Genomic DNA, 25,168 nt, shown 5'->3' on the forward strand with positions numbered 1-25,168 from the left:
AGGAGGATGGTCCTCAAAGTTTGACCTTCAGCTAGCATCGCCACAACACCACAAGTTCAATACTAGAAATATGATGATCTGCTACTAGAGGAGAACTCTGTGTTGTTTTTAAACGTCTCAGACACTTAAAAGTGGCACTGACAACCTTTTAGCGACTAATTAAAAGGCAAATGATTCAAACTTTGAGAGCCAGATATCTTGAAACTTGCTACTCCATGACAGGAAGTTAGTTAGAGTCAAGAGTGAACCACTTAGCTCTCACTAAAACCTGATAACAACCTGTTATTGTTGTTATCATTGTTGTGATATTTTTACTGGTGGTGTTATTGTTGTTTTTGTTGCTACTGATATTATTATTTTGTTCTTATTATAATTTCTGCTATTGGCATTATTATTGTTGTTGTTATAGTTGTTGTTATTGTTATTATTGTTGCTATTACTGTTGTTGACACTATTATCATTATTGCTGTTTTTGTTGTTGCTGTCGTTGTTATTGTTGTTGCTGTTATTATTAGTTTTGTTGTTATTATTGTTTCTGTCACTGTTGTGAATGTTATTATCATTATTGTTGTTATTATTGCTGTTGCTGCAGCTGTTCTTTTTTCTGGTAATTGTTATTATTGTTGTTGTTGCTGTTGTTGTCGTTATTGTTGCTGTTACGGTTGTTGATGTTATTGTTATTGTTGTTGTTTTTGTTATTGCTGGTGTTGTTATTGTTGTTGTTATTATTGCTGCTGCTGTTATTGTTGTTATTGTTCTTGTTGCTAATATTATTGCTGTTGTTACTGTTGCTGTAATTATTAGCATAATTGTTGTCGTTGTTGATGTTGCTGTTATTGTTGTTGTTGTTTTTATTATTATTGCTGTTGTTGTTGTTGGCTGAGGTTGAAGCTCAAATATAAATGAGTTCTAACCTGCTTCCTACACAACAGTTAGCTAAACCTTCTTTTAAAAAGATGCTAAATAAATAAAGTCTGTTTCAAAGCTGGAACATTTTCAAGCAGCTGCTAACGTCAGACTGTTGAAGCATCCAGGAATAAAGAAGTTCTGCTGTCCTCGTGTTGACATCGTTGTTGCTGCAACACAACCGGAGTCTGTTTTCTGTGTTGCAGAAGAAGAAGAAGAAGAAGAATCTGGGATCACATGAGCCTCAGCCGATGGAGAGAAGCTGCAGAACCACAGAAGTCACTCCGGCAGCATAAATAAAACATGTTGCTGCGAGACAAAATCCAGCATCGACTTAAAGTGCAACAAAAACTTGAGCTGTGTCTCTATCGGTGTCCGAGGATAAATAAAACATTCACGCATGCAGTTTGATTTTCTGCCGTGTTTCTGAGGCCCGGTTGTGTTTTGCTTCCACCACATGAATAATAATGAGCTAACAAAAAGCCTCGCAGCCATAAATGTAAAGTTAGGATCTTGTAAAACAGGGATTTTAATGCTGGGAGATTATGAATGTCTCCTGCATCGCTCAGAACGGACTCAACCTGAGGTCCTTCTGCAGCTGTCTTTTTTCCTTTTGTGTCCAACCTGGTGTGATACCTGGACCAGAGGGCAGTACAGAAAGTTACTAATAAGCAGGGTGGAAGAAAGACGAAGAAAAAAAATCAATGTCAGCTGTGAAATTAGTTATCTCTGCCCAGCGCGTACTGTTTGATGCTGTTGCCATGGAAACAAGCATCAAGAAAGCAAGGGCATTTTTTTATTGCCCGTTTTTTAAAGGGCAGTATGGGAAAGTTTATGTGCCATGAATAAAAAAATCTCGTGTAATTTACTTTTTAATGCATGCTTTTAGAAGAGTTTTCTGCCGCCGACTGTCTGCCGGTTTAAGACAACTTTTTACTATGAATAAATACTTTCTTGGCTCCATCTGTGCAGGTTTGATTATTTCTGCCTCCGGAGCAGCTCTGCAGAACTGAAACTCTGCCAGAGTGATATACAGAGAATCAGTTTTAGATTTTTTTCTTTCCTGCACGTGAGGTGGCGTTGCCTCGGCGCTCTGGGATCCCGTACGTTGTGACATTATCGCGCCGTGTGAGCCGGAAATGCTCGGCGTTCCCACACCAGTGTCACCAGCAGCTTTAGATGAACTGTACCGCCCAATAAAGTAATTGTGTTTTGCATGCGAGCCAGGCCTGGCTGTCTGTACAGCAGCAGTTTGGCTGGAAGGATTAACATGAGAGCCTGTTAATCTCCTCACCTCAGGAGACTGGCTGTCTGCACTCTATCAGCTAATGGGGATCTTAATAAAAAGGGAACCAAATTGAATATCTGAGGGTACAAAATAGGCCTAAGAGGCACAGCTAGGCAAGCGCTGATAGCGGAATTTATTAATATCATAATCTTGACCAAAATAATAACCTTGGTGAGGGATATTATCAAAGTAATTACTTAAATAAGATGAGAAAGGCTTCAGAAACAGTGTTGAGATGTGAACGCTTTCCTCGGCAGGCTCAGACCGGGTTGTCGATGGCCATTATTCATTTTGCACTCGCAGGTTTAAATGTAAGACTTCCTCACATTTTGCTCGAGGCTTAAAGACACTCAGGCGCAAAGTTATCATTGAGAGTTAAGGTGGAATTACACCAATGCATCAGAGTACAGATATTAAACTGTTGTTGAGTCTGGTGTAGAAATCAGATTTTTCATTTTTTTTATTATGGACACTGAGAAAAGACTTCCTGCTATATCACTAAATAATAGAAGCTCCAGAGATGGCTGGTAGTTGGTGGGGGATTGGGAGGACATCAAGTGTTGTGAAACCCTTAAAAGTCTGTATTTTGGTGAGAATGTCCTGATTGAAGGCGCTTTTTAACCAGTCACTATGAGCTTTAACCTAAGCCCAATGCTTTGTTTACTTTAAGTGTCAGAAAGGGAAAGAAAAATTTGTAGCAGAACACTAGGGGTGCAAATTTTGAACTTTTTGTTGCTAATCAGCAGCGACATCCGTAGTCACCAAATCATGTGTCTATTGATCGTTTAGGTCAACAGATCCCTTTCTATGGTCATAATTTCCTTTAGACAGGCAGGAGACTAGATTTTGTCTTTTCTAATGTGACTAAGCATGGTAGTTGTCTCCATATTGGTCTATAATCTAAATCTGACCTTCTCCCAACCACAGTACAAACCCAAAGATCAGAGAGAATCCTCTGAACTGATGCTGGCATTGCTTGCATGTACTGCTGCTCTGTCAATGTCACTGATATTAATAAACCTTACTCCTCATCCTCTCTCGACATCGCTGAACTTCCACAATATATGTCACTGAGCTATAGGAAAACTATCCTAGCCAATACCAGCTAGCTTTAAACAAAAATCTCCCGTTGGAAGTCATTAAGCATCACAAAAGTCTTTGTCATGGTGCGCATTGCTAGCTAAACCCTCACAATGCTCTCTGCTTGCCAACCAGAGCTTCCTGTGACGACCTTGACTTGTTAATACAGCATTAAAGAAGTGCAACAATATATTCAAGCTTAGAAAGAAGGTTCCTGACCACCAACAGAGCATGTTTTACCTTAACGATATCGACATCAACGTTCAATCCTTTGTTCACTTCCACTGTCACACAGTTGTCTTAAAGTGAGAGTATAACTTGTGGTAGAGATATTGTGGTCAGATATTTTCTTTACATTTAATAACTGATTAATTGACAACAGAGTACGGCTGAGGTTCAACCTGTGTGAATTTGAAGGTTTTAGTAAAGGAGTTGGGTCACAAACACATCTTTTCTCTATTCAGAGGTCATCAACCATCACAGAGTCTTTGTCATGGTGCCCGTTGCTAGCTAAACTCCCACAATGCTCTCTGCTTGCCAACATTAACTACCTGTGACCACTTTGTGTGGTTACTGCAGCATTAAAGAGGTTCAACCAGGTACTACAGCTAATCTACAGTACAGACACCCTCTAACTCTACATTCAAGCTTAGAAACAAGGCTCCTGAACACCTACATGAAAGAAACGAACAACTTAGATGTTGACATGCATTTTTTTAATGTATTGTGCGGGCATTCACTGGTAAAGCAAATCCACTATATGGATTTTAGTGACTTTACTGTACTTAAAACTGGTGTCTGATTAGGGCTTGTCGATATTAAATGAAATGATCAAAAAACTGGATGTAGTTTTTGTCTCCTCTGATCCTGATCACAGAATTGTTTGGCTAAAAGTGTTGAGAAACGGCAAAAATCTCCAAAGAACACCTCGCTTTCACTTCATCTGCTCCGCTCTGTCAACACTGAGCTCCACTTAAAGGTAAATAAGCGTCACCTGTGCTGTTTACTGAGCTCGTTAAGAGGCCGATAAAGTCTGGCCTGAGGGAAGTTCTGATAAATTTGAAGGGGAGCATTAGAAATGGCCCTCAAAGAAACAACAAAGACAAGCACCTTTAGCTCTTTTCAAACATAGAAAATCAGATACACAAAGCTTTCGTTACAGGTTTGCCTGAGGGCAGAAGGAAAGAGGATTATGTCACATCTCGGCAACAACATTAATTTCCAGGAGGACGTCTTTTATTCTAATTATGAGCATGACCCTGATGCAAACAGATAAAGAGGCGGCAGGCTGGATGGTTACAGAATCTCAAGTAAAAAAGATGAAATCTCGTCTGCCTTCAGGCACTTTAATTGCAAATAATAAAGACACCAGTTACCTTGAAGGAGATCTCGTACTGCTCTCCTCCCCAGATCTCCAAGCCGGTGTCGTATCCTCCCAGCTCCCAGAACCACTTCCTGTCCACAGCGAACAGTCCACCGGCCATCACTGGAGACCTGCAGGACAGAACACAATTCATGCAGCAGATTTAATCGATTAGTGATTCCCAAACGGTGAATATAGAGGATTTTTGTATCATTTAATAATGCAGTCATGGTTCAGAACATCTACACATGTATGGACATTTTAGGTCATTTTGAGTCTTTTTTTGTTGTTGTTTGAACCCCCTTGCACTGTGTTTTATGACAATAAATGCCATTTGCTTTGACATTTAGTTGTTTTTTGCAAAAAAAAAAAAAAAAAATCCTTATCTTAGATGACTTACCAAGGCACTGCAGGTAGGACTGGAGTTTCTACTGGAGACATTCTGGTGTCAAAGTTCAGATAAAACAGCTTTTGGTCAGTCTGCTTTCCTAGTAAAGGCTGTGGGGAAACAAAATCCCGTTCTCACAAACTTCAGAGACTTTAGAAGCTTTGAATTTTTAAAACCAGCATCAAGGTTTGGTTGAAGTCATCTTTATTCAATAAGTACCTTTTACTTATTGTATTAACTGATTTTTACCACCTCACACTAGTGAACTCTTAGGTTTTTATTGTTTTTAGTGTGTATTTATTTTCCTGTGGTTGTTCTGTCCACTCCCCCTGCAAAAACAAACACTAAAATAACAGTCAAAACGTATGCGTTGTTCAGTGCAGATGTCATTTCACATCATTTTGAACACATTTTTCAGGTTCTTAGCCCCCAGATGTGCTTGAATTTTCTTCCATTCCAGCATCGACTAGAGATATTTGGGAACCAAAGTTCAGAAAAAAACTGCTTTTGGTCAATCTGCTTTCTTTGTAAAAGCTGTGGGGAAATAAAATTTCATTCTCACAAACTTCAGAAACTCAGGAAATCAACTGTAACCACCAATAGCCTTTAATTAGTTGTATTTACTGATTTCATGATCTCACACTAATGAACTTGTAGGTTTTCTACTGTTTTTTTGTGTGTGTTTATTGTTTTGTGGCTGTTTTTTTTGTGTACATGAGCAGGAACAACAGATGCTATTCCCTGCTAGCTGACTCTGGCTTAAATTGTGCACTCTCCCTGCAAAAACAAGCATCGTAATGATAATAAAAATGAATAAAAATGCATATATTGGATAGGCTCCAGCACCCCCCGCGAGATAAAGCGGTGCATAGAGAATGAATGGATGGTATATATTGGTCAGTGCATATGTCATTTCACATAATTTTCAGCAGTTTTTATGTTCTGAACCCCCTGGTGTGCTTGCATTTTCTTTCACTACTAGAGATATTTGTGTACCACAGTTCAGAAAAAAAAAAGCTTTAGCTTTCTCACTGAAAGCTGTGAGGAATTAAGATTCCATTCTCACAAACTTTAGAGACTCGGGAAGCTTTGTGGTGTCTAAAATCCGCCTTTTATTTATTGTAATAGCTGATTTTTTGACTCACACTGAAGGATTTTTAGGTTTTGTGTAGTTTTTGTCTGTATTTGAACAGGAACAACTGATGCAAATTCACTGCAAGCTGACTCTGGTTATAATTGTGTACTCTCCCTGTAAAAACAAGCACCCAAATAATAAATAGTACAAAAATGTAAACATTGTTCTGTGCATATGTCATTTTCTGTGACCACAGCACCACCTTATACCATCTGTAGTCGCCTTCAAAAATCTGCAAGAAATGAGCTTAAAAAATGCCATGTATCTATAAGAAAAACAACAAAAAACATACAAAGAGAGCAAGAAAACAATTCAGGGGGATGCAGGCATCCAGTCAGAGTGCATGTCTTTACGGTGGCACTATTTCTCAGCAGATAATGAAGATGCTCTGCTCAGTGCAGAACCAATTAACCCACTACAGAGCGCCGTGGCTGCTGTCTGCTGCCATGAGGAGAGTTCAGGCCTTGTTAGCCGCTGTGTTGCTGCTGCTGCACACCTGAGGCATGAAAAACCAGGACAGCAGGTGCTCACACACACAAAAGCACGAGCTTATTGCGAGGAACTTCGCCGACCGGAGCCCGATCCTCGACCCCGAATCCGATTTAAGGCGCCTCTAATCTCGACAATCAATCAACACCCGAGCAGATCTTTCTCGTCTTCCTGTAGCCCCGAAACAAACGCAGGTCGGAAACATCACAACACACACACATGCTCGCAGGAATGCCGGGTTGTCATAGTTACGAGCTTTTCATCAGGTGGAAACGGGAGGAAGGCAGCCAGCAGGTAGTCTTCTCTCACCAAACTGGTCCCTGAGGAGGATCAATTAAAGGCAAACATGGCGGCTGCTGCACCCTCCTGAGCCCCGAGCACAGAGTACGGCTTTCCTTCTTCTAGGGCGAAAACAATGAAACTAATCTGGCGGCGATTACAGAAACCTCAGTTCTTCTCCCAAGCATTCACATTTTTGCATATATTTAATGTCCGAGCACCAAAGGTGAGGAGGGCCCTCTTTAAACTCGTGGGTTTCTTCTTTTGGTTTTTTCTCATGTCTTTTGAATCGTAGCTTTGCAGGCCAAAAATTACTTGAAAATGGCTGAAAATTTGCACACTCATCAGGAACGGCAACAAATTTGATATTTTATTGAACTTGCACAGGTGTGAGCCAAAGCGGATCAATAGCGCCACCTGGAAAATTTCAACCACGAGCTACGACCAGTGCATGTGACCTGCAGCTGTGAAATCTGGCAGGCAAAAGTTACTCATCATGACGCACTAAAGTATAAATGACAACCATACCTAAAACACAACAGGAAGGCAGAGGCTTTGAATTATGTGTCATATTTTAGATGGTTTTGGACCAATTTCTGAACATTTTCAAAGCTAGCAACCCAAACAGGCTAACCCCGACAGAGCTCAAATCTGGCCAGGATGTACACCAGGGATGGGTGATTAAAAATGATCAAAATGCTACGCCAAAGATGAGGACGTGGAAATGGAAGCTGGTGGACTTTTGACAATTCACTGTGACACAGGAAATGCTGTGGAACAAGCTCCAAACTACCTCAGACTTTATATGTGTGATTACAGTCCTGCCCTGATGAATTCTGTAGATTAAAATACAGTCACAGAGAGAGCACCACCTGGTGGACAGTTTTGATTGGTCGCCATCAAAAAGGCCATTGGCTGAAATACACTCTCAGCCGCAGTGCCACCTGGTGGACATGCTTGGATTCACTGATCCGATCAGCGCTGCTTGTAGCTTTTATCTCTTCTTTAATATCTTTTAACTAGCTGCCGCTGGCCGTTTGTTTCTGGCTGTCATGCGGTTTGTTTACATGCTTTATGTTTAATAATCAAAACCATTTGGAGTGATGGCTGTGTTTGCTGTGGCCTCTCTGAAATCTGACGGAAACTCCAAGTTAACACTCGACGAGCAGCTTCCTGCCTGTTTGCCGTGCAATAAGATCAACATAATTTCCAATTTAGTCTCTCGATGACAGCGATGCTCGACATTCTGTATCTGAGAGAAAATGCACCTGACCTGCATGGACACGTTAGCATTTATAAGCAGCTGTTCAGCAAATCTGCAGCTGCTTTCAGGCTTAAACCAGACTGTAAAATCTGCGTGATCTCGCTCGCGGGCTGATCTCAGGGTTCTTCCACACCAAGTGGGAACGTATTTTTGTGCCAAACTGTGCTTAGAAAATCACTTTATTTTAAAATTCAGTCAAAGATACAGACATGCTTGTATTAAGTAGACACACTATCCACACATTTCTATAGATTTTTATGAAGAAGAAAGATATATTTCCAGATAGAAGTTAAATAATTTTCTTTTTTCTTCTTCTCTTTGATTCCAACCTTTATTTAAATTAAAAAAAAAACAGTAGTAACACCTTTGAAGCCTCTTATCCCCAGCATGTTTGGGTTTTTTTGTTCCGGTCACATTCTTATTCAAAATTTTATGGAAACTACACGACCATGGCCAAAAGAACGAGAACTCAGACATGTTTTCTGTGCAGGATAACAGAGTTACGATGCCAGAAAACATTATTTAAAAATAAGTAAATTCAATTGTTTGATTATTCATCTTGCAAAAAATGAAAAAAAACAGCAACTATGGAGTTCAGATTTACCAAAGCTGGTTCCACATACTATCAATATTTTACTACTTTTGTTTGTAATTGGTTTCCACATTTACAGCCTAGATCAGTTAAATAATCCCTGTAATAACGTCACAGCTGCACCAAGTGGCAGGCGTTTTGGTGACGTCTTTTTGGTGCACACTCATTATTTTTGACATTTTTTAAAGAATCAGAATAAAGTGCTGTTGGTTTCATGTCTACAAATGGCTTCTCAGTTACACCAGATAGCACAGACTTTACTTTTATTTCATTTTTAAGTATTTTTTAATGAAGTAGTTTATTTTTGGCATTTTTAAAAACAAATAAAGTTGTAGAATGAAGTGATTTTGATGAAATATCACAGTGGAAAGCACAGATTCGCTTTTTTTTAGCCGATTGAATTGCAAATTAATAGGATAAAATCTGATAATTCTTCATGTTTTTAAAGTTTCCGGCTGATAAATCTTTTAAATGACAACACTTTGCAACTGAAAATGCACAAATGTTGGGTGCAGCTAAACAACTAAAGGCAAGAAACACAGAAAACTGAGATTTTTTTTTAGTCTAGTTGGGGCACACACTTAATTTTTGTCATTTTTTAAAAAATGAGACATTGACAAATCATTTTGATGAAATATCAGAATTTCAAGCTAAAATTTGGTTCATTTTTCTGCACGTCTCAAACTTCTAAAACAAGAAGAACTGATGGCAGATGGTTCTACTCAAATCAGATAAATAATAAAACCAAAAGAGGACTTCTACTGCACATTTATCACAAACTGAAACCAAAACACGAGCCGCCAAACCAAAACCTGTCTGCAGGGCCTCTATCTGACGTCAAACATGTTTTATCTATTTAAAAAAGTGAGTTTAGCATTAGCAGGGTCACTGTTTAAACACTCAAATATCACAACAGGATCATAAAAAACGTCACCCAGGACTGCAACACGGTCAGAAAGCTGCAGATTCTGTCTGTCTTTACAGTTTTTACCACCGATAAACTGCCGTTTTGGTGATTTTTTTTAAAACATGCTTTTTTTAACTAAATAAATACGTTTTCAGTGAATTAGATGAGTTCTGAAAACACACAGACTAAATACGCCTTTTATCACAGCGATGTAAATGAAACATTCAGCTGCACCAGATAAACTTCAGTCAGGCCGATCAGATTGGGAGTGTTTGTCTGAAGCAGCTTCAGTTAAATCCAACATTAGAATGATAACCCTAAATTGATATGAGTGTAAATCTGAGCACAAAGGATCCGTTTGAAGCCCAGCAGGGGGACGGACTTAATTACCGCTGAGACAAAACTGAAGGAAACAAATCGACGAGGTTGAGAGCTTTAACAAAATTCTGCTTGTGTTAATTAAGAATTGCTCGTCTCGTTGTAACGAAACGCAGCAGTTTGTGAAGCTAATTACCCTCAGATATCATATTATAGTCCACTGTCATTTAGAAAATCTTATTTTATGCTTTCATTGAAAATAGTTTGTGTAGAGAAAACATGAGATGAACAAACGTCAACTTGATATTAGGCAACATCATCTACAAGTTCTAATGTTTTAACATCTGGATTTAAGGATATTTATTATTTAAAAACAAGTGTTTCTGTGAAGTTAAAGGTAAAAGGATGGACTCAGAGGATTATTTTCCATGATAACAAAGGAAGGACGACCTCAAAGCAGCAGTTTTACAGATGTTATCAAGGCCTTTTCATATTATATTCCTGTAATTTGGTGGAGCAATTACACACAAATGTAATTATACAATGTTCTTCATAATCATCTAGGCAACTATTAAAAAACAGTCATGAAACTTGGTGATACCATTTATGTCACCATCAGGATGAACTGAGACCAGTTTTATATGTTCTGTTTTTTTCTAATATGGGGTCACAAACAACTCAAACTCTTTGGATTACCAGTAAAAACTCAATAACATTGAAGAAAATCTGCAAATTTACCACATTTGCTCCCCATGTTCTGGATAATTCCTGTCTATATGGTAAATCCAAAGCATTTTTGGCATTAATTGGGATGTTTACAAGGATACAGTCAGTGTTTTGCTCTTAAAAACGAGCAAGGATGTTTAATTTATCGATGTCAAATTAAAATCACGGTTTGAAACTATGCAGTGAAACTACGCTGCCTTCCCTTGTGTGGCAGCGTGTAATTTTCTAGTGAAGACAAGCTTTATTGCACATTTTAAATCTATTACAAACTGAATATTGAGCTGAAGATCTACCTAAAAGCTAATATATTGCAAATCAAACTGCAATATCTGTAAATTAGCTAAATTGGAAACAGATATTTTCCCCCACGCTGATAAATCCCATCAATTAGTCACACCTTTTTAGCATCACCTCCATTAAAACTAGACAGAGGAGCTAAATGTGCTCTTATTTTGAGTAATGGAATGTTTGACAGTAGAAACTTCAAGACAAAGTGCAACATGTGCCTTTACTGCCTTTTAACAGACGAATTGGACTCAAGAGAGGACACTGACTGATAGATAACTTTCACAGCTTTAGTTTGTCATTGGACACAACTCACTGCATAAAGGGAAGCTTCCCTGCTTTTTGTAAAGTTGCTTTGTTACTCACTCGAAGGGCTCGCTGGGGTCGTCTCGCTGCATCTCGGTGGGGATGGGGATCCGTTTGTAGTACATCTCCCAGTCAAACGCCCCTCGCATGGCGTCGCCCGCCTGGGTGTCGTAGCCGAAGTTATCGTGGTCGATGACGTCGATCATCGGACACACGATGGTCTTCCTGTTCTGGGCGATTCGGTCTGAGAGACACAGAAGGAGGCAGAGAGTTGTTTGCTTAAAATCTATATATCCCACAGTTTGTATTCATGCCTGTGTGCAACCTTCATCTACACTACTGAAACAGGAAGTTTACCAAATACCGGTCAGTCTTTGTCATTTCACAAAGCAGTAGATGTCCATTGTCAGGGTCAAAAAGATGCTTCAAATCAGGATGGTACTTGGCCCCAGAAAGTTCCTGAAGTTCCTAAAAAATAAAGTCTTTGGTCGAAATTTCACCAACTTTTGAGCCTCTAACATCAGTGAAATTTGATATGTGGTAAGTTTGAGAAGACAAAGTCCCAGTTTGGTGCCATTTTGATTTGAAGCTGTCAAAAATTATTTGAAAAAAAAACTGTCAAAAATGACTTGAAACGTATGCAAAGATATTCAAACTGTGTTTAAAATAAGATAAGGAAATGTCTAAAATGACAAAAACATTCATCCAGAATGATTTAAAGTTGTCAAAAATGACAATAATCAATAATTATTGGCCCTTGATATTGGATAAAGTGCACACTTTTTAAACAAAGCTCGTACTGTGTCTCCAGAGAGTTCTTGTAAGTGTGTATATATCGATGGATCCATATTTTCTACTAGTTTTTGGAAGACATTTCACTAAGTTGTGAGGCTCTAATATCAGTAGAATTTAATGTGTGGAAAGTTTAACAAGACAAGGTTAAAATTTTTGCTGCTTTGACCATATACTGATGTGGACTCATCAGTAGAACCATAAAAACTGGTGTTCATCGGCGTCTGGATGTTGGTTTTATATGTGCAAAGTTACAAGTTAGTTCTAAGTTGTCTTCATGTGGTAATTTACCATAGGAGGCTTTTCTTTTCCTTAGTGGGAAACATGGAGACACCCATGTCCAGACACTTTAAGGAATTAGTTTGAAAATTTTCCATTTTCAGGAGCCAACAGCTAAATATTTGGCCTCATCTGTGAGAATTTTAGTAAAAATATGGCTCCATCCATATATATTCAGTTAGAGGAATTTTATGTAGACTTAATGCCACTTTGGTTTGAAACTTTTTCACTTTTTTCCCATTATCAAAGACCAACAATGAAAAATTTGGCCTCCACTGGATCCATTCAGTCAGTATGATCTTCTGGAAACTGTCTCAGTCTTCATTACATGTCAGGGCTGTGTGAGTTTCTTTTCTGGAGATATTGAACCCTTTAAAAAGTTTTGCGAGTTTTATTGAAGGTGGAAATACAAAATATAGTACTTCCATCACGAATTTCTCAAAATTCTGCCAAAATATTTAACAGAACTTAATTCTGGGTCCCATACAACAAACAAGTGAAAAAAATCTGAGATGGTGACGGTATTTGCTATAAACTGACCCAGATGTGTGGTTATTTGCTTCTGAGCTGCAAAACATACCAGAGTCAGGCTGAATGTGACTTAAAGTGCGTCAACAAAGGTGACAAATAGGCTGACGGAGGATGAGCAACACGTCCTGCTGTCATCTCTGCTGCTTTAAGTCCAAAACAATTCCACTGGAGTTGTTGTTTATTGAGCCTGAAGTCTTCATTTCTACACCACATCTCCAGTCTAAATGCGGTTTAGTTGAAAAACGTAGCTTTAAAGAGTCGGTTCTGACAGCAAACAAACACGTGTGACGGCGGTTTTGTTAATTTATCGAAGGTTCTTTTTATCGTGCAGTCGACTGGATGCCAACCTGAGATGTAGTTTTGCTCGTTATTTTGTCACAGGCTCCATTAATAACGTCGCAGAGTGTCACGTTGAGCTGTAATGAACATGATGCCTGTTTGTGTTCCGCGCCGGCGGCTCGGCGTTCCTTATTCCCGCTCGGTGTGTAAACAGCTTGACAGCGAGGCGGCGCGGGTCATGAGGTTTGTTGTGAAACGGTTCCAAGTGGGACGACGCCACGCTGGGAAAACACGACCCAACACGGCGCCTTAATGGAAAAGAGGGTAATTGAGAAAGTGAGAGCGTGTCTGCGAGCGAGTCCATCAGTCGGAGGAGGAGGCACTCAGCCTCCCAGCGGGGGAGCCCAGTTTATGTGGCATACATTACTGAGCTGGATGGTGGGAGGCTGTTTGGCAGCAACATAAACACTTTGGGCTCTGCGACCTTCAAAGTGAGACTCGAGGACGTTTTTTTCTTGTTTAAGAACAAAAAATGGAATTAAGTGCAACGTTTTCAAACAAGGGTGGCGTTTGGAGCCAGAAAGTTCCTATAAAGTTCCTGATCAGCAATGCTAATCAGAAAAGAGGCTTCAGTTTGGACTCTGGATCCATGGAAGAAGGTCATGTGATCTGATGAGCTCATTTACCCTGTTCCTGTGTGATGGGGGCATCAGGGTAAGAAGAGAGGCAGATGAAGTGATGTCCTCATCATGGCTAGTTCCTACAAGCCCAGTAAGACAGATAAGAGCCTCCCTTTGGATATTTACTGCAGTGATGAATATGTTTCAGCTGCAACAACTTCTTTAACCCAAGCTGATGAAGAGAAAAGCTTCTTATTTCTTAAACAATGATGTTTGAAGACATATCCTGTGGTCATAGAAAGGATGTCTCTGATGAATCTGTCTCTGAAGGGTCAAATTATTGCCCTGCATCAAGCAAAGAAAACAACTAAGGAGATTTATGAAACTTCTAAAATCAGGTTAAGAACCGTCCAACGCATTATTAAAACCTGAAGGATAGTGGAGAACCATCATCTACCAGGAACAAATGTGGTCAGAACAAACTCTTAGATGATTGTAGGAAATCAACAGTAGAACTCACGGTTACATTTAATAGTGAAAGTAAGAAGCATTTCCACACGCACAATGCAAAGGGAACTCAAAGGATTGGGACTAAACAGCTGTAGCTCTAAGAAAACCACTGATCAGTGAGGCTAATAAAAAAAAAAAAGCCTTCAGTTTGCTGGTAGCATAAAGATTGGACTCTGGATCAATGGAAGACGGTCATATGGTCTGATGAGTCCAAATTTACCCTGTTCCAGAGTGATGGGGGCATCAGGGTAAGAAGAGAGGCAGATGAAGTGATGAACTCATCATGGCTAGTGTCTAGCAGCATGTGGGGGTTAGAGTTATGATCTGGGGTTGGTCAGGTTCACCAACGTTATGTTCCCAAAGAATGAGGTCAGCTGATACATGAAGATACTGAATGACCAGGTCTTTCCATCAGTGGAGGTTTTCTTCTCTGATGGCATGGACATGTTCCAAGATGACGATGTCAGGATTCATGGGCTCACGTTGAGAATGAGTGGATCAGGGAGCATGAGATGGATTGTCCTCCACAGAGTCCAGACCTCAGCCCCACTGAGAATCTTTGGGGTGTTCTGGAGAAGACTTTGTCCGACTCTCCCATCATCAATATTAGATCTTGGTAGAAAATGAATGATTAAGCTTAGCGAACAGTGCCACAGTGAATGTGTGTCGTTCTTGGAGCTAACAGCAGTCCACTGAAATATTAGAGTCTGTGACTTTTTTTGGACGGGCAGTGTATATTTGTTCCTCACCCAGCAGTGGAGGCAGCCAGTTGACGTTAGCTTCACAGTGGGAGTCCAGGAAGGTGATGACTTCTCCTTTAGCAGCAGCAGCTCCCAGCAGGCGAGTCCTGATCAGACCTTCCCTCTTCTTGGTCCTCAGGATGCGAACCTTTGGCATCCGCATCATGTATTCCTCCAGCGCCACCTTCAGGTGTTCTGCACAGAGATAAAAGGAAGGAGATGTATTAAAACAGAGATCATTTTCACTGTTTGTAGTGCTGTTTGTTGAGTGGTGTAAGTTTCTCTTCACTCATGTTGTTTTCTCTCATCCTCACATATCTGCATCTGTCATTTTCTTCATTTTTTAGGGCAGCTGTAAACAACAGAGGAGGTTTATAATTATGGATATTAGAGTAAACAAACCATTCCTTTGTGAAAAGAGGAAATTATTCTTCTGACATGATGGATTTCAACCATCCATCCTGTCACACTGGCCCAGAAAATATTTACTTTTGCTTTTTTGTCTTTTTTTATTCCTTTATTGTCTCTTTGTTCCAGCCATTCAATCATACAAAAGTCATGTTATTCATAACTCATCACAGATCACCATGGAAATCTAGAAAATAGAGGAGAAGCTGCGAAAGAGTCATATCTTAACACAAACCACATAGTTTTAACGCTTAACCGAGCTTCTAACCTGTCGTTCTGAGACTATGAACCAAACCAAACCAAATCCCATCGTTTTGGCACCTAAACCAAAGGAAACAAGCAAAAACAAACCTTAAATCTGAGGATAATGGTTCTATGCAAGATCCACCCTGACTTCTCTAAGTGAAGGCCGAGTTTTATTGTTGTAAAGCTTATACAGTGCCTTGTGAAAGTATTCGGCCCCCTTGAACTTTTCAACCTTTCGCCACATTTCAGGCTTCAAACATAAAGATATAAAATTTTAATTTTTTGTCAAGAACAACAAGTGGGACACAATCGTGCAGTGCAATGAAATTTATTGGATATTTTAAACTTTTTTAACAAATAAAAACCTGAAAAGTGGGGTGTGCAATATTATTCGGCCCCCTTGCATTAATACTTTGTAGCGCCACCTTTTGCTGCAATTACAGCTGCAAGTCGCTTGGGGTATGTCTCTATCAGTTTTGCACATCCAGAGACTGAAATTCTTGCCCATTCTTCCTTGCAAAACAGCTCGAGCTCAGTGAGGTTGGATGGAGAGCGTTTGTGAATAGCAGTCTTCAGCTCTGCCCACAGATTCTCGATTGGATTCAGGTCTGGACTTTGACTTGGCCATTCTAACACCTGGATACGTTTATTTGTCAACCATTCCATTGTCGATTTGGCTTTATGTTTTGGATCATTGTCCTGTTGGAAGATAAATCTCCGTCCCAGTCTCAGGTCTTTTGCAGACTCCAACAGGTTTTCTTCCAGAATGGTCCTGTATTTGGCTCCATTCATCTTCCATCAATTTGAACCATCTTCCCTGTCCCTGCTGAAGAAAAGCAGGCCCAAACCATGAGGCTGCCACCACCATGTTTGACAGTGGGGATGGTGTGTTCAGGGTGATGAGCTGTGTTGCTTTTACGCCAAACATATCGTTTTGCATTGTGGCCAAAAAGTTGGATTTTGGTTCCATCTGACCAGAGCACCTTCTTCCACATGTTTGGTGTGTCTCCCAGGTGGCTTGTGGCAAACTTCAAACCAGACTTTTTATGGATATCTTTGAGAAATGGCTTTCTTCTTGCCACTCTTCCATAAAGGCCAGATTTGTGCAGTGTACGACTGATTGTTGTCCTATGGACAGACTCTCCCACCTCAGCTGTAGATCTCTGCAGTTCATCCAGAGTGATCATGGGCCTCTTGGCTGCATCTCTGATCAGTCTTCTCCTTGTTCAAGGTGAAAATTTAGAGGGACAGCCGGGTCATGGTAGATTTGCAGTGGTCTGATACTCCTTCCATTTCAATATGATTGCTTGCACAGTGCTCCTTGAGATGTTTAAAGCTTGGGAAATCTTTTTGTATCCAAATCCGGCTTTAAACTTCTCCACAACAGTATCTGGGACCTGCCTGGTGTGTTCCTTGGTCTTCATGATGCTCTCTGCACTTTAAACAGAACCCTGAGACTATCACAGAGCAGGTGCATTTATACGGAGACTTGATTCCACACAGGTGGATTCTATTTATCATCATCAGTCATTTAGGACAACATTGGATCATTCAGAGATCCTCACTGAACTTCTGGAGTGAGTTTGCTGCACTGAAAGTAAAGGGGCCGAATAATATTGCACGCCCCACTTTTCAGTTTTTTATTTGTTAAAAAAGTATAAAATATCCAATAAATTTCATTCCACTTCAAGATTGTGTCCCAATTGTTGTTGATTCTTGACAAAAAATTTAAATTTTATATCTTTATGTTTGAAGCCTGAAATGTGGTGAAAGGTTGAAAAGTTCAAGGGGGCCGAATACTTTCACAAGGCACTGTATTCATGTTTGTGTGCATCCTTCATCTGCAGTGGTGAAGTAGGAAGTCTTCCAAGGATGAATATGGGTCAGTATCTGTAATGTCAGATAACTTCATTGTTAGATTTTCTTCTGAATTTACATATTTGTTATTTGGGAACCAAAACTGAGTTCTGTGAAATATTTTTTGGCAGAATTTTGAGAAAGTCATTCCTTCAGACCTGCAAGTTTTTTGTGTTTTCACCGTCAAGAAATGTATTATCTGAGAAGCCATTTTAAAGGATTCAATTTCCTCAGAAATAAAACTCCCACAGCTGTGAAATGTGGTGAGGATACCGACACAATGGCTTCCAGCAGATCAGAATGATTGAATGGATCCAGCAGGGGACACATTTTAAACCATGGACCCTTGAAAATGGGGAAAAAGGTGGAAATTTTTCAATCAAGGGTGGCATTGTGTCCTCAGAAGGTTTCTGTAAGTGTATATACATATATGGATCCATATTTCAACTAAAATACAGTCTTTGGTCGACATTTCACTAACTTTTGAGGCTCTAACATCAGTAGACTCTGATATGTGGAAAGTATGACAAGACAAGATTCCAGTTTGTAGCTACTTTGACCTTTAGCTTGTCTAAAATTACTCAAAATTGTTTAAAATGACTTGAAAGTTGTCCAAAATTGCACAAAATTTGACTATATTGACATAGAAAATGTCCAAAATACAAACTGTTAGCACTTGGAAATTATAAAACACACAAACAAGCCTGGAATTGTGAGTCCACAAAGTTCCTCTAAGTGTATATATATGGATGGATCCATATTTCTGCTAAAATACAGTCTTTGGTCGACATTTTACCAACTTTGAGGCTCTAACATGGTCAAGTTTGGCAAGACAAGGTTACAGTTTGTTATGTCAACTTGAAAACTGTCCAACACAACTCAAAATTTGTCCGATTCAACTTGAAACTTTTTTCCAAATAACTCCAAATTAGTTCAGTAATAAAAATATGATGAAAAAAATCGAAAATGGCAAAGCAACAGTCCAGATTGACAAAAAGTTTTCCAAAATGACAATAATCTATAATTATTGGCATTATACATTATTGGAAAAAAGCGTACAGTTTTTCAACAAGGGTCGTATTGTGAATCTGGAAAGTTTGTGTAAGTGTATATGGATGGACCCATATTTCATACTAAAAATACAGACTTTCGTCGAAATTTCACCAATTTCTGAGGCTCTAACATCAGTAGAATCTGATGTGTGGAAAGTGGGGAAAAACAAGGTTCTACTTTACTGTCACTTTGACTGAAACCTGTCAAAAATGGGTAAAAATTGGTCCAAAATTACTTCAAACTTGTCCAGAATTACTCAAAATTGTCCAAATTTTAAAGAAAGAGAACAACTTTTATCCTTGCAAATGTGGATGGATCCATATTTCCTACTTCAATACAGTCTTTGGTTGACATTTCACCAACTTTGAGGCTCTAACATCAGTAGACTTTTAGTTGTGGTAAGTATCGCAAGAAAAGGTTCCATTTTGAGTCGTAGAACCACAAAACCTGGTGCTCATTGGGGTTTACATGTTGGTTTTTTATGTGGGAAGTTACAAGCTGCTTCCATGTAGTCTTCATTTTGAAATTTAACAATATGTCTGATTTTTGAAAAATATGAGTGAAGGATCTTCTCTGGCTCTTTGAAACTGGACGTTTTTCTGTTACCTTTTGGTACAGAAATGTTTCTTTTACAATGAAAAAATGCTTTGTCCAAAACTCACAGTTTAACCTATTCTTTCTGAGAGACAAGGTTGAAATTTTAACTGTGAATAGCATCATCAGTTCTCACTTTGTGTAGAAACACACTCTAAAGTTCATCTGAAGTAAATATGAGCTGTCAGGCAGACGAATTGACGAGGTGTTTGTCAAAGTTTTCTCTCTTTTTGAGCCATATTGAAACAGTATTTGATCCGCATATCTTTGACATTTAAAAAAAAAAAGCAGAACCTTTTGTTTGACAGTTGTAATCCGGGATGAAAAATGGGACGCAGCTGACAATTCAAGACACTTTATCAATACGTTAGAGCTTTTCAAAACAACCTCGTGTGTTGGCAGCATTTTCAGGTGTTACTGCGGTTAACAGACTCGCAGCACATGCAGGGTTTAGTGAGATTAGCAGCTTAGAAAATGGATGCACGCTCGCCTCAGAAGCAATTTTATGAAGAGAAAGTTTTCTAAACGGCAGAAGTTAGAGAGCTCTAAGTGCCTCTTCATCACAAACCTCCCTCATAAAGACAAAGCGGAGGAAAAACAAACAGCAACATCTGCTCTCTGCTTCAATTTTCTGCCTGTGGGATTTTCACATTTCAGACGGAACATTAAACCACAGGAGCGATGAGTCAGGCTGACAAACTGTTGTTCTACGTATGCAGGACAAATGTCAGCAAATGAAGCGACGTTATCTCGCATCAGCAGCAACTCTGGGAATCAATTTGCCGAACAAGAGGAGACGATGTACAATTTCTGCTGCCAGGAGACGTTTGAATCAGAGTCAGTCAGACAGACCTGAGTTCCCTCGTTGAGATTTTCTCTGCAGCTGTTTTCTGTTTTCTTACAGCACAAAGAAATGCTTCTGTCAGAATTTATATTGTGATATTCTGTATAAATATTAGGCCACTTCAGACAGATTTTGCACATCCTGTTTTACATTGTTAAGCTTTTTAAGGTTGCATTAAAATGGACCCTATGAACTCCGCTACAATTTACTTGTTCCAAAAAATTTCCTCAAAGTTCTACTAATATCTACAGCAGGAAGGTTCTTTATAGTTCCCAGAATGTTCTCCTTAAAGGTTTGATATCCAAAGATGTTCTAAAAATGTTTGGTGGTGACAATGTTAGATCATTTGCAGTAATATTCTTGAGACCGCATGTTGCGCTGAGAACATTGTTCAGTTGTTATTGTCTGACACTGTGGAGCACTGCAGGAATGTTTTATAGATTCTATTGTGTGTCCTCTCAACAACATTCCCAAAACGTCTTCAGAACACTGAAGACAAAATGTTCCACCTTTGTTAACATATCACAGTACAGGAACGTCTTTTAAAGAACGTTCTCTCATCTCATCTGAAGTCTAGATACCATCCAGAAAATGTCTGAATGTTGCATCAAAAACATCTTTCCTTAGTTATTATTGTGAAAAAGTCTCACGGTAGAACGTTCTACACCGTGTTCCCTAAACAAAAAGGTAAAATGTTCCACATTACAGGAACATTGTACATTATTCACGATAAAAAAACTTTTTGTCATCTTGATAACATCTAGAAAACATTTTTTGAATGTTGGTTCGAGAATGTTCTTCTTTTGTTTTTATGGAACTTTACAAGAATGTTTTACAGAAGAACATCCTGTATTATGTTCCTCCACCAACATCCAATATCTTCAGAACATTGCAGTCAGAATGTTCCACCTTTGTTAATATGCCACATTACAGGAACGTTTTATAAAGAACGTTCTGTCATCTGAGGTCTCAATAACATCTTGAAAACATTGGGGCTTTTTTTAATGGTGTTTTGGGAACATCCTTCCTTTGCTATCATTGTGGAAACGTCTTACAGAAGAACGTTCTGTAATGTGTTCCCTCAACAACATCCTCGGAACATTGCAGGCAGAAGGTTCCACCTTTGGTAATATATCGCATCACAGGAATTTTTCTGGAAAAAATTATTAGAATGGGTGCCGAGATAGCTCAACTGGTTGAGCAAGCGACCCACGAACGCAGCGGCCTGGGTTTGATTCCAGCTCATGGCCCTTTACTGCATGTCTTCCTCCCATTCTTCACCCTGCCTGTGTTTACCACATAAAGCCAAAGAAAATAACTCAGAAGAAATGATCAGAACTTGTAGATATTATTATCCAGTGTTGTTGGAATGCTTCCAGCCAGCTGGGATGGAAAAACAAACCAAGGTTCCCCAAAAACAACTTAACAGCAGATTTAACGTGGCGATGAACAACTTTCAACACAAGCTGCGTGTCCATTACCCTTAGATATGCACAAAATGTAAATGGCACAATAAAAAACTGGTAATGGAAACACCTGAATTTCGAAAAAGAACTAAAATATCGCTAAAAAGTTTTTACGCTCTCATGAGGTGGTTTTTCAGACGTTTTGATATTGAAAAATTTCGCAAAAGCGCAATGGAAACACTTTTTCCGCAATTATACGTCACCGGACGTGACGTACCTGGTCACATGACCAGTTCTCTCAGAGTAAACATGGCGCGGTACGTGTGGACAGAAGAGGAGACCGAGACTTTTCTTGCCATTATTCTTGAGAAAAACATCACTGCCATACTAGACAGCAAACAGCAGAGGAATGCAGAGTGTTAGAAGGAGATAGAAGCGTCCATCTTCCTGCAGTGAAATGTCGCGAGATGATATTTTACAAGAGTTACGATGCTTCTGCCCAGAACAACCTTCAATGGAAACACGTTCAAAGCGCAAATATATTTTGTTGAAATTTTAGAAATATCGCTTTTATTTTGCGAAAAACTGTAATGGAAACCCAACTACTGACTGTCGAATACAGAACAAGAAAACACTCAAAGAGCGCAGGACTCCACCAAGGCTGCTGAGTCATTGTATTATTTTCAACGGATAAGTCCACAGTGATGGATTTGTAGTAGGATCACAATTATGCATGTAGTGTTTACTTGTTGTCATGGTTACAGTGATGCTGTGCTGCTATCTCTCAATGATACAGAAATATTTAACAAATCCATGGATCCAGACTAGAAGCCACATCACTGCAAAAAACGAATCACTTGGTCCTTGTGTCATTTCTGACCTTCCCTGAAAATTTCATCCAAACCTGTTTTTGAGTGATGTTGCTAACAGAGAGACAGACGGACAAATGTACGCCGATCGGCACATAACTCCACTGTGTTCCTTAGTGGAGTAACAACAACTAAAATGGAGGATTGGTATCTGCCAACAACAACAAAGAGGACAATACAACAGGAACAGTGATTATCTCTGGGTCTTGTAAACTATTACAATGCACTTATAAGCGTTTAAAATGGTTTCAAACATGTAAGAGACATTCTCCTCTTCTGTATGATTTTTATTGTTTCTTAAAAACCTGAAACCCAGGAATAGTAAAAGCAGTCTTTGGTGTCAACTTAGTTAATCATGAGGAAAATAAAGTTGAAATCAATCACTAAACTTTCAAGCTGCTCAGTCGTGCTTCTAATTCAGAGGTCGGTTCAGTAAGCATTTTGGTTTCATCTGTTTGTCCCATAAGACTTTAACCTTTTTAGCATCATTTTCCTTTCAACAGCTGCTCTATTAAGCTGTTTGAGTGTTCTGTTCTCCAGTTTAAAGATTGCACCTGAAATCAAAGGTGCATTTGATAACAGCATCTTTAATTTCACCCTATAAGTTGGCTCTGACTGGGAATAAGCGTGGAGATTTCATTGTGGATCGGTGTAAAAACAATAACACCAAATGGATTTAGAGTGGTACAAACATGCCTGTTCATGACGGCATGCTGATATTTTCTCATACTTACAAAAAACACCAGCTCTTGGTTAGTTATTTATCACACTGAACCTTATATCCCTGATAAATACTGCAGACAAAAGCTCTATTTTATAATATTACAAAGTGTTTAAATGCTTGACTAACATATATCAACATTTCACTAGAATGAGCAATGACAGAAGGACAGAATTTCTGAAGATTTTTGTGTGCCGCCTTAAATTAAAGTGCCATTATTCACAGAAACAGTTTGGACTTTGACAGCTTCTTACAGCCACAGCAGCCGCAGACTAAGAGAAGCTGAAACGTTGACCTTTAAGCTCCATCCTTTAGAAACTTTGTTTACTTTCATGTCGGCTGCAGATCGAAGCGAGCCGACTTTGACGGAGCTGAAGAGAAGCTGCTGTGAAAAGCTGCCTTTTAAATACATGCTGACCGCCTGCAGCAGGTGGAGAAATAACTGTTAATTGGTTTTATTTATTTTTTTGATATTGTGAGGGAGAAAGTGCAGAAAGAAGCTCTGCCACTGAGAAAAGCAATGAAAGGGAGAAGCCGAACGAATTAATATTCCCTCCATATTCATCATCCTTCCAGCCGTCCTCACTCCTCTCGGTTGTTTTTCTTCTTTCTATCTGGAACCAGCAGGAGTAAAACTGTATTTTTTTTTGTCACAGCGACACATAAAACACCTTTAGGAACAACGAAGGATCACATTCGCAAGTGCACCTGGGAAGATGTGACATGAATCATTCATTCTGACCTCAATATTTCTCTCTGTTATCTGCTCATGAGTGTCAATATTTAAGTCTTTCTGTCGCCATTTCAGGAGCTTTTGTCTCTATCAGACTTTACATTTTGAAGTGTTTGATCAGCTTCAGTTTGAACATTTTCTTTCCATTTACGCCAATTCTTTTTGCATCCCTTCGCGTCATAAAATCCACTGAGGACACTGCACTGCCATCATGCTTTCAGAAGACACAAACGCTGCTTTTGTGTGACATTTTTGCATTGATTTGAAACTTTGGAATCAACTCTTGAAATGTTTTGACTCTTCACAACCAAGAAATACCAAAAAACATCCCGCTTGACACTTATCTTGTGCTGATATTAACGTTTTAAGCCATTAACACATGATATAGGTCAAAAGTGAGCCAACTTTTATATATGTGTGCTTTTTGGAAGCCATTAGCCACCACAGAAGTCTTTGCCATTGTGCCCGTTGCTAGCTAAACCCCTACAATGTTCTTTGTTTGTCAACAGTAACTGACTGCAGTCCGAGTTTTGGACGACATGTTTGTCTATCGGTTTTCTCACAGGTTTTACTTTTAAGATATATTTGAATGATTTTCAACTTAAAAAGGGAAAGCTGCACTAGCTACTGTTGCATTAGAACCAGTGGAGATGTTCCAGTCCAACTTCAAAGATTGGAAACAGGACTGATAAAGACAATTTACATTCTTTGTTCACGTCTGTTGTCACAAAGGTGCTGTAAAAGGAGAGCACAATTTGTGGCAGGACTTTAGGGATGATAATCTTTGGTAGTTTTCTAAATCAACAATCAACAGTGTGATCGATTCATAATGGAGTAACACAAACTAAGGGAATTTGGCATGTGTCCTGTGTTGATATTAATGTTTTAAGCCAAAAACACATGACACTGGCCAAAAAAGGGGCTTAGCTTTAATGTATGCATGCTGGTTGAAGGTCATCAAGTGTCACAAACGTCTTTGTCATGGTGCCCATTGCTACCTAAACCCCCACAATACTCTTGGTTTGCTAACATTAATTGACTGTAGTTGTGGGCGACACTTTTGCCCTTCATTTTCCACACAGGAAATGATTACTAACTTGAAAATAAAGCAGCAGTAGCTACCTGAAAATAATTTTACCATTACAATCAACAGATATGTCAAGATCTGACCTCGAAGGTTGGGGTCAGGGCAACACTACATCTACTCTCTAACACTACATTTACCCTCTAATACTACATTTACCCTCTAACACTACATTTACCCTCTAACGCTACATTTACCCTCTAACGCTACATTTACCGTCTAACACTACATTTACCCTCTAATGCTACATTTACCCTCTAATGCTACATTTACCCT

At 39.3% G+C, this 25,168-nt stretch overlaps 1 protein-coding gene across 2 annotated transcripts in view; it reads right to left on the bottom strand.

Annotated features, from left to right (window-relative positions):
• Positions 1-25,168, bottom strand: part of LOC110958229 (polypeptide N-acetylgalactosaminyltransferase 10-like) — a 129,448-nt gene that overhangs the window by 15,432 nt on the left and 88,848 nt on the right. For both annotated transcript variants that reach the window (XM_051937991.1, XM_051937990.1), the window contains exons 5-7: positions 15,087-15,272; positions 11,387-11,570; positions 4,651-4,768 (exon numbers count right to left, since the gene is read on the bottom strand). In XM_051937991.1, the coding sequence (XP_051793951.1) occupies positions 4,651-4,768; positions 11,387-11,570; positions 15,087-15,272 (488 nt within the window). The remainder of the gene's footprint in view (positions 1-4,650; positions 4,769-11,386; positions 11,571-15,086; positions 15,273-25,168) is intronic.

This window comes from Acanthochromis polyacanthus, chromosome 17, assembly GCF_021347895.1.
Source record: "Acanthochromis polyacanthus isolate Apoly-LR-REF ecotype Palm Island chromosome 17, KAUST_Apoly_ChrSc, whole genome shotgun sequence".
NCBI classification, from domain to species: Eukaryota; Metazoa; Chordata; class Actinopteri; family Pomacentridae; genus Acanthochromis; species Acanthochromis polyacanthus.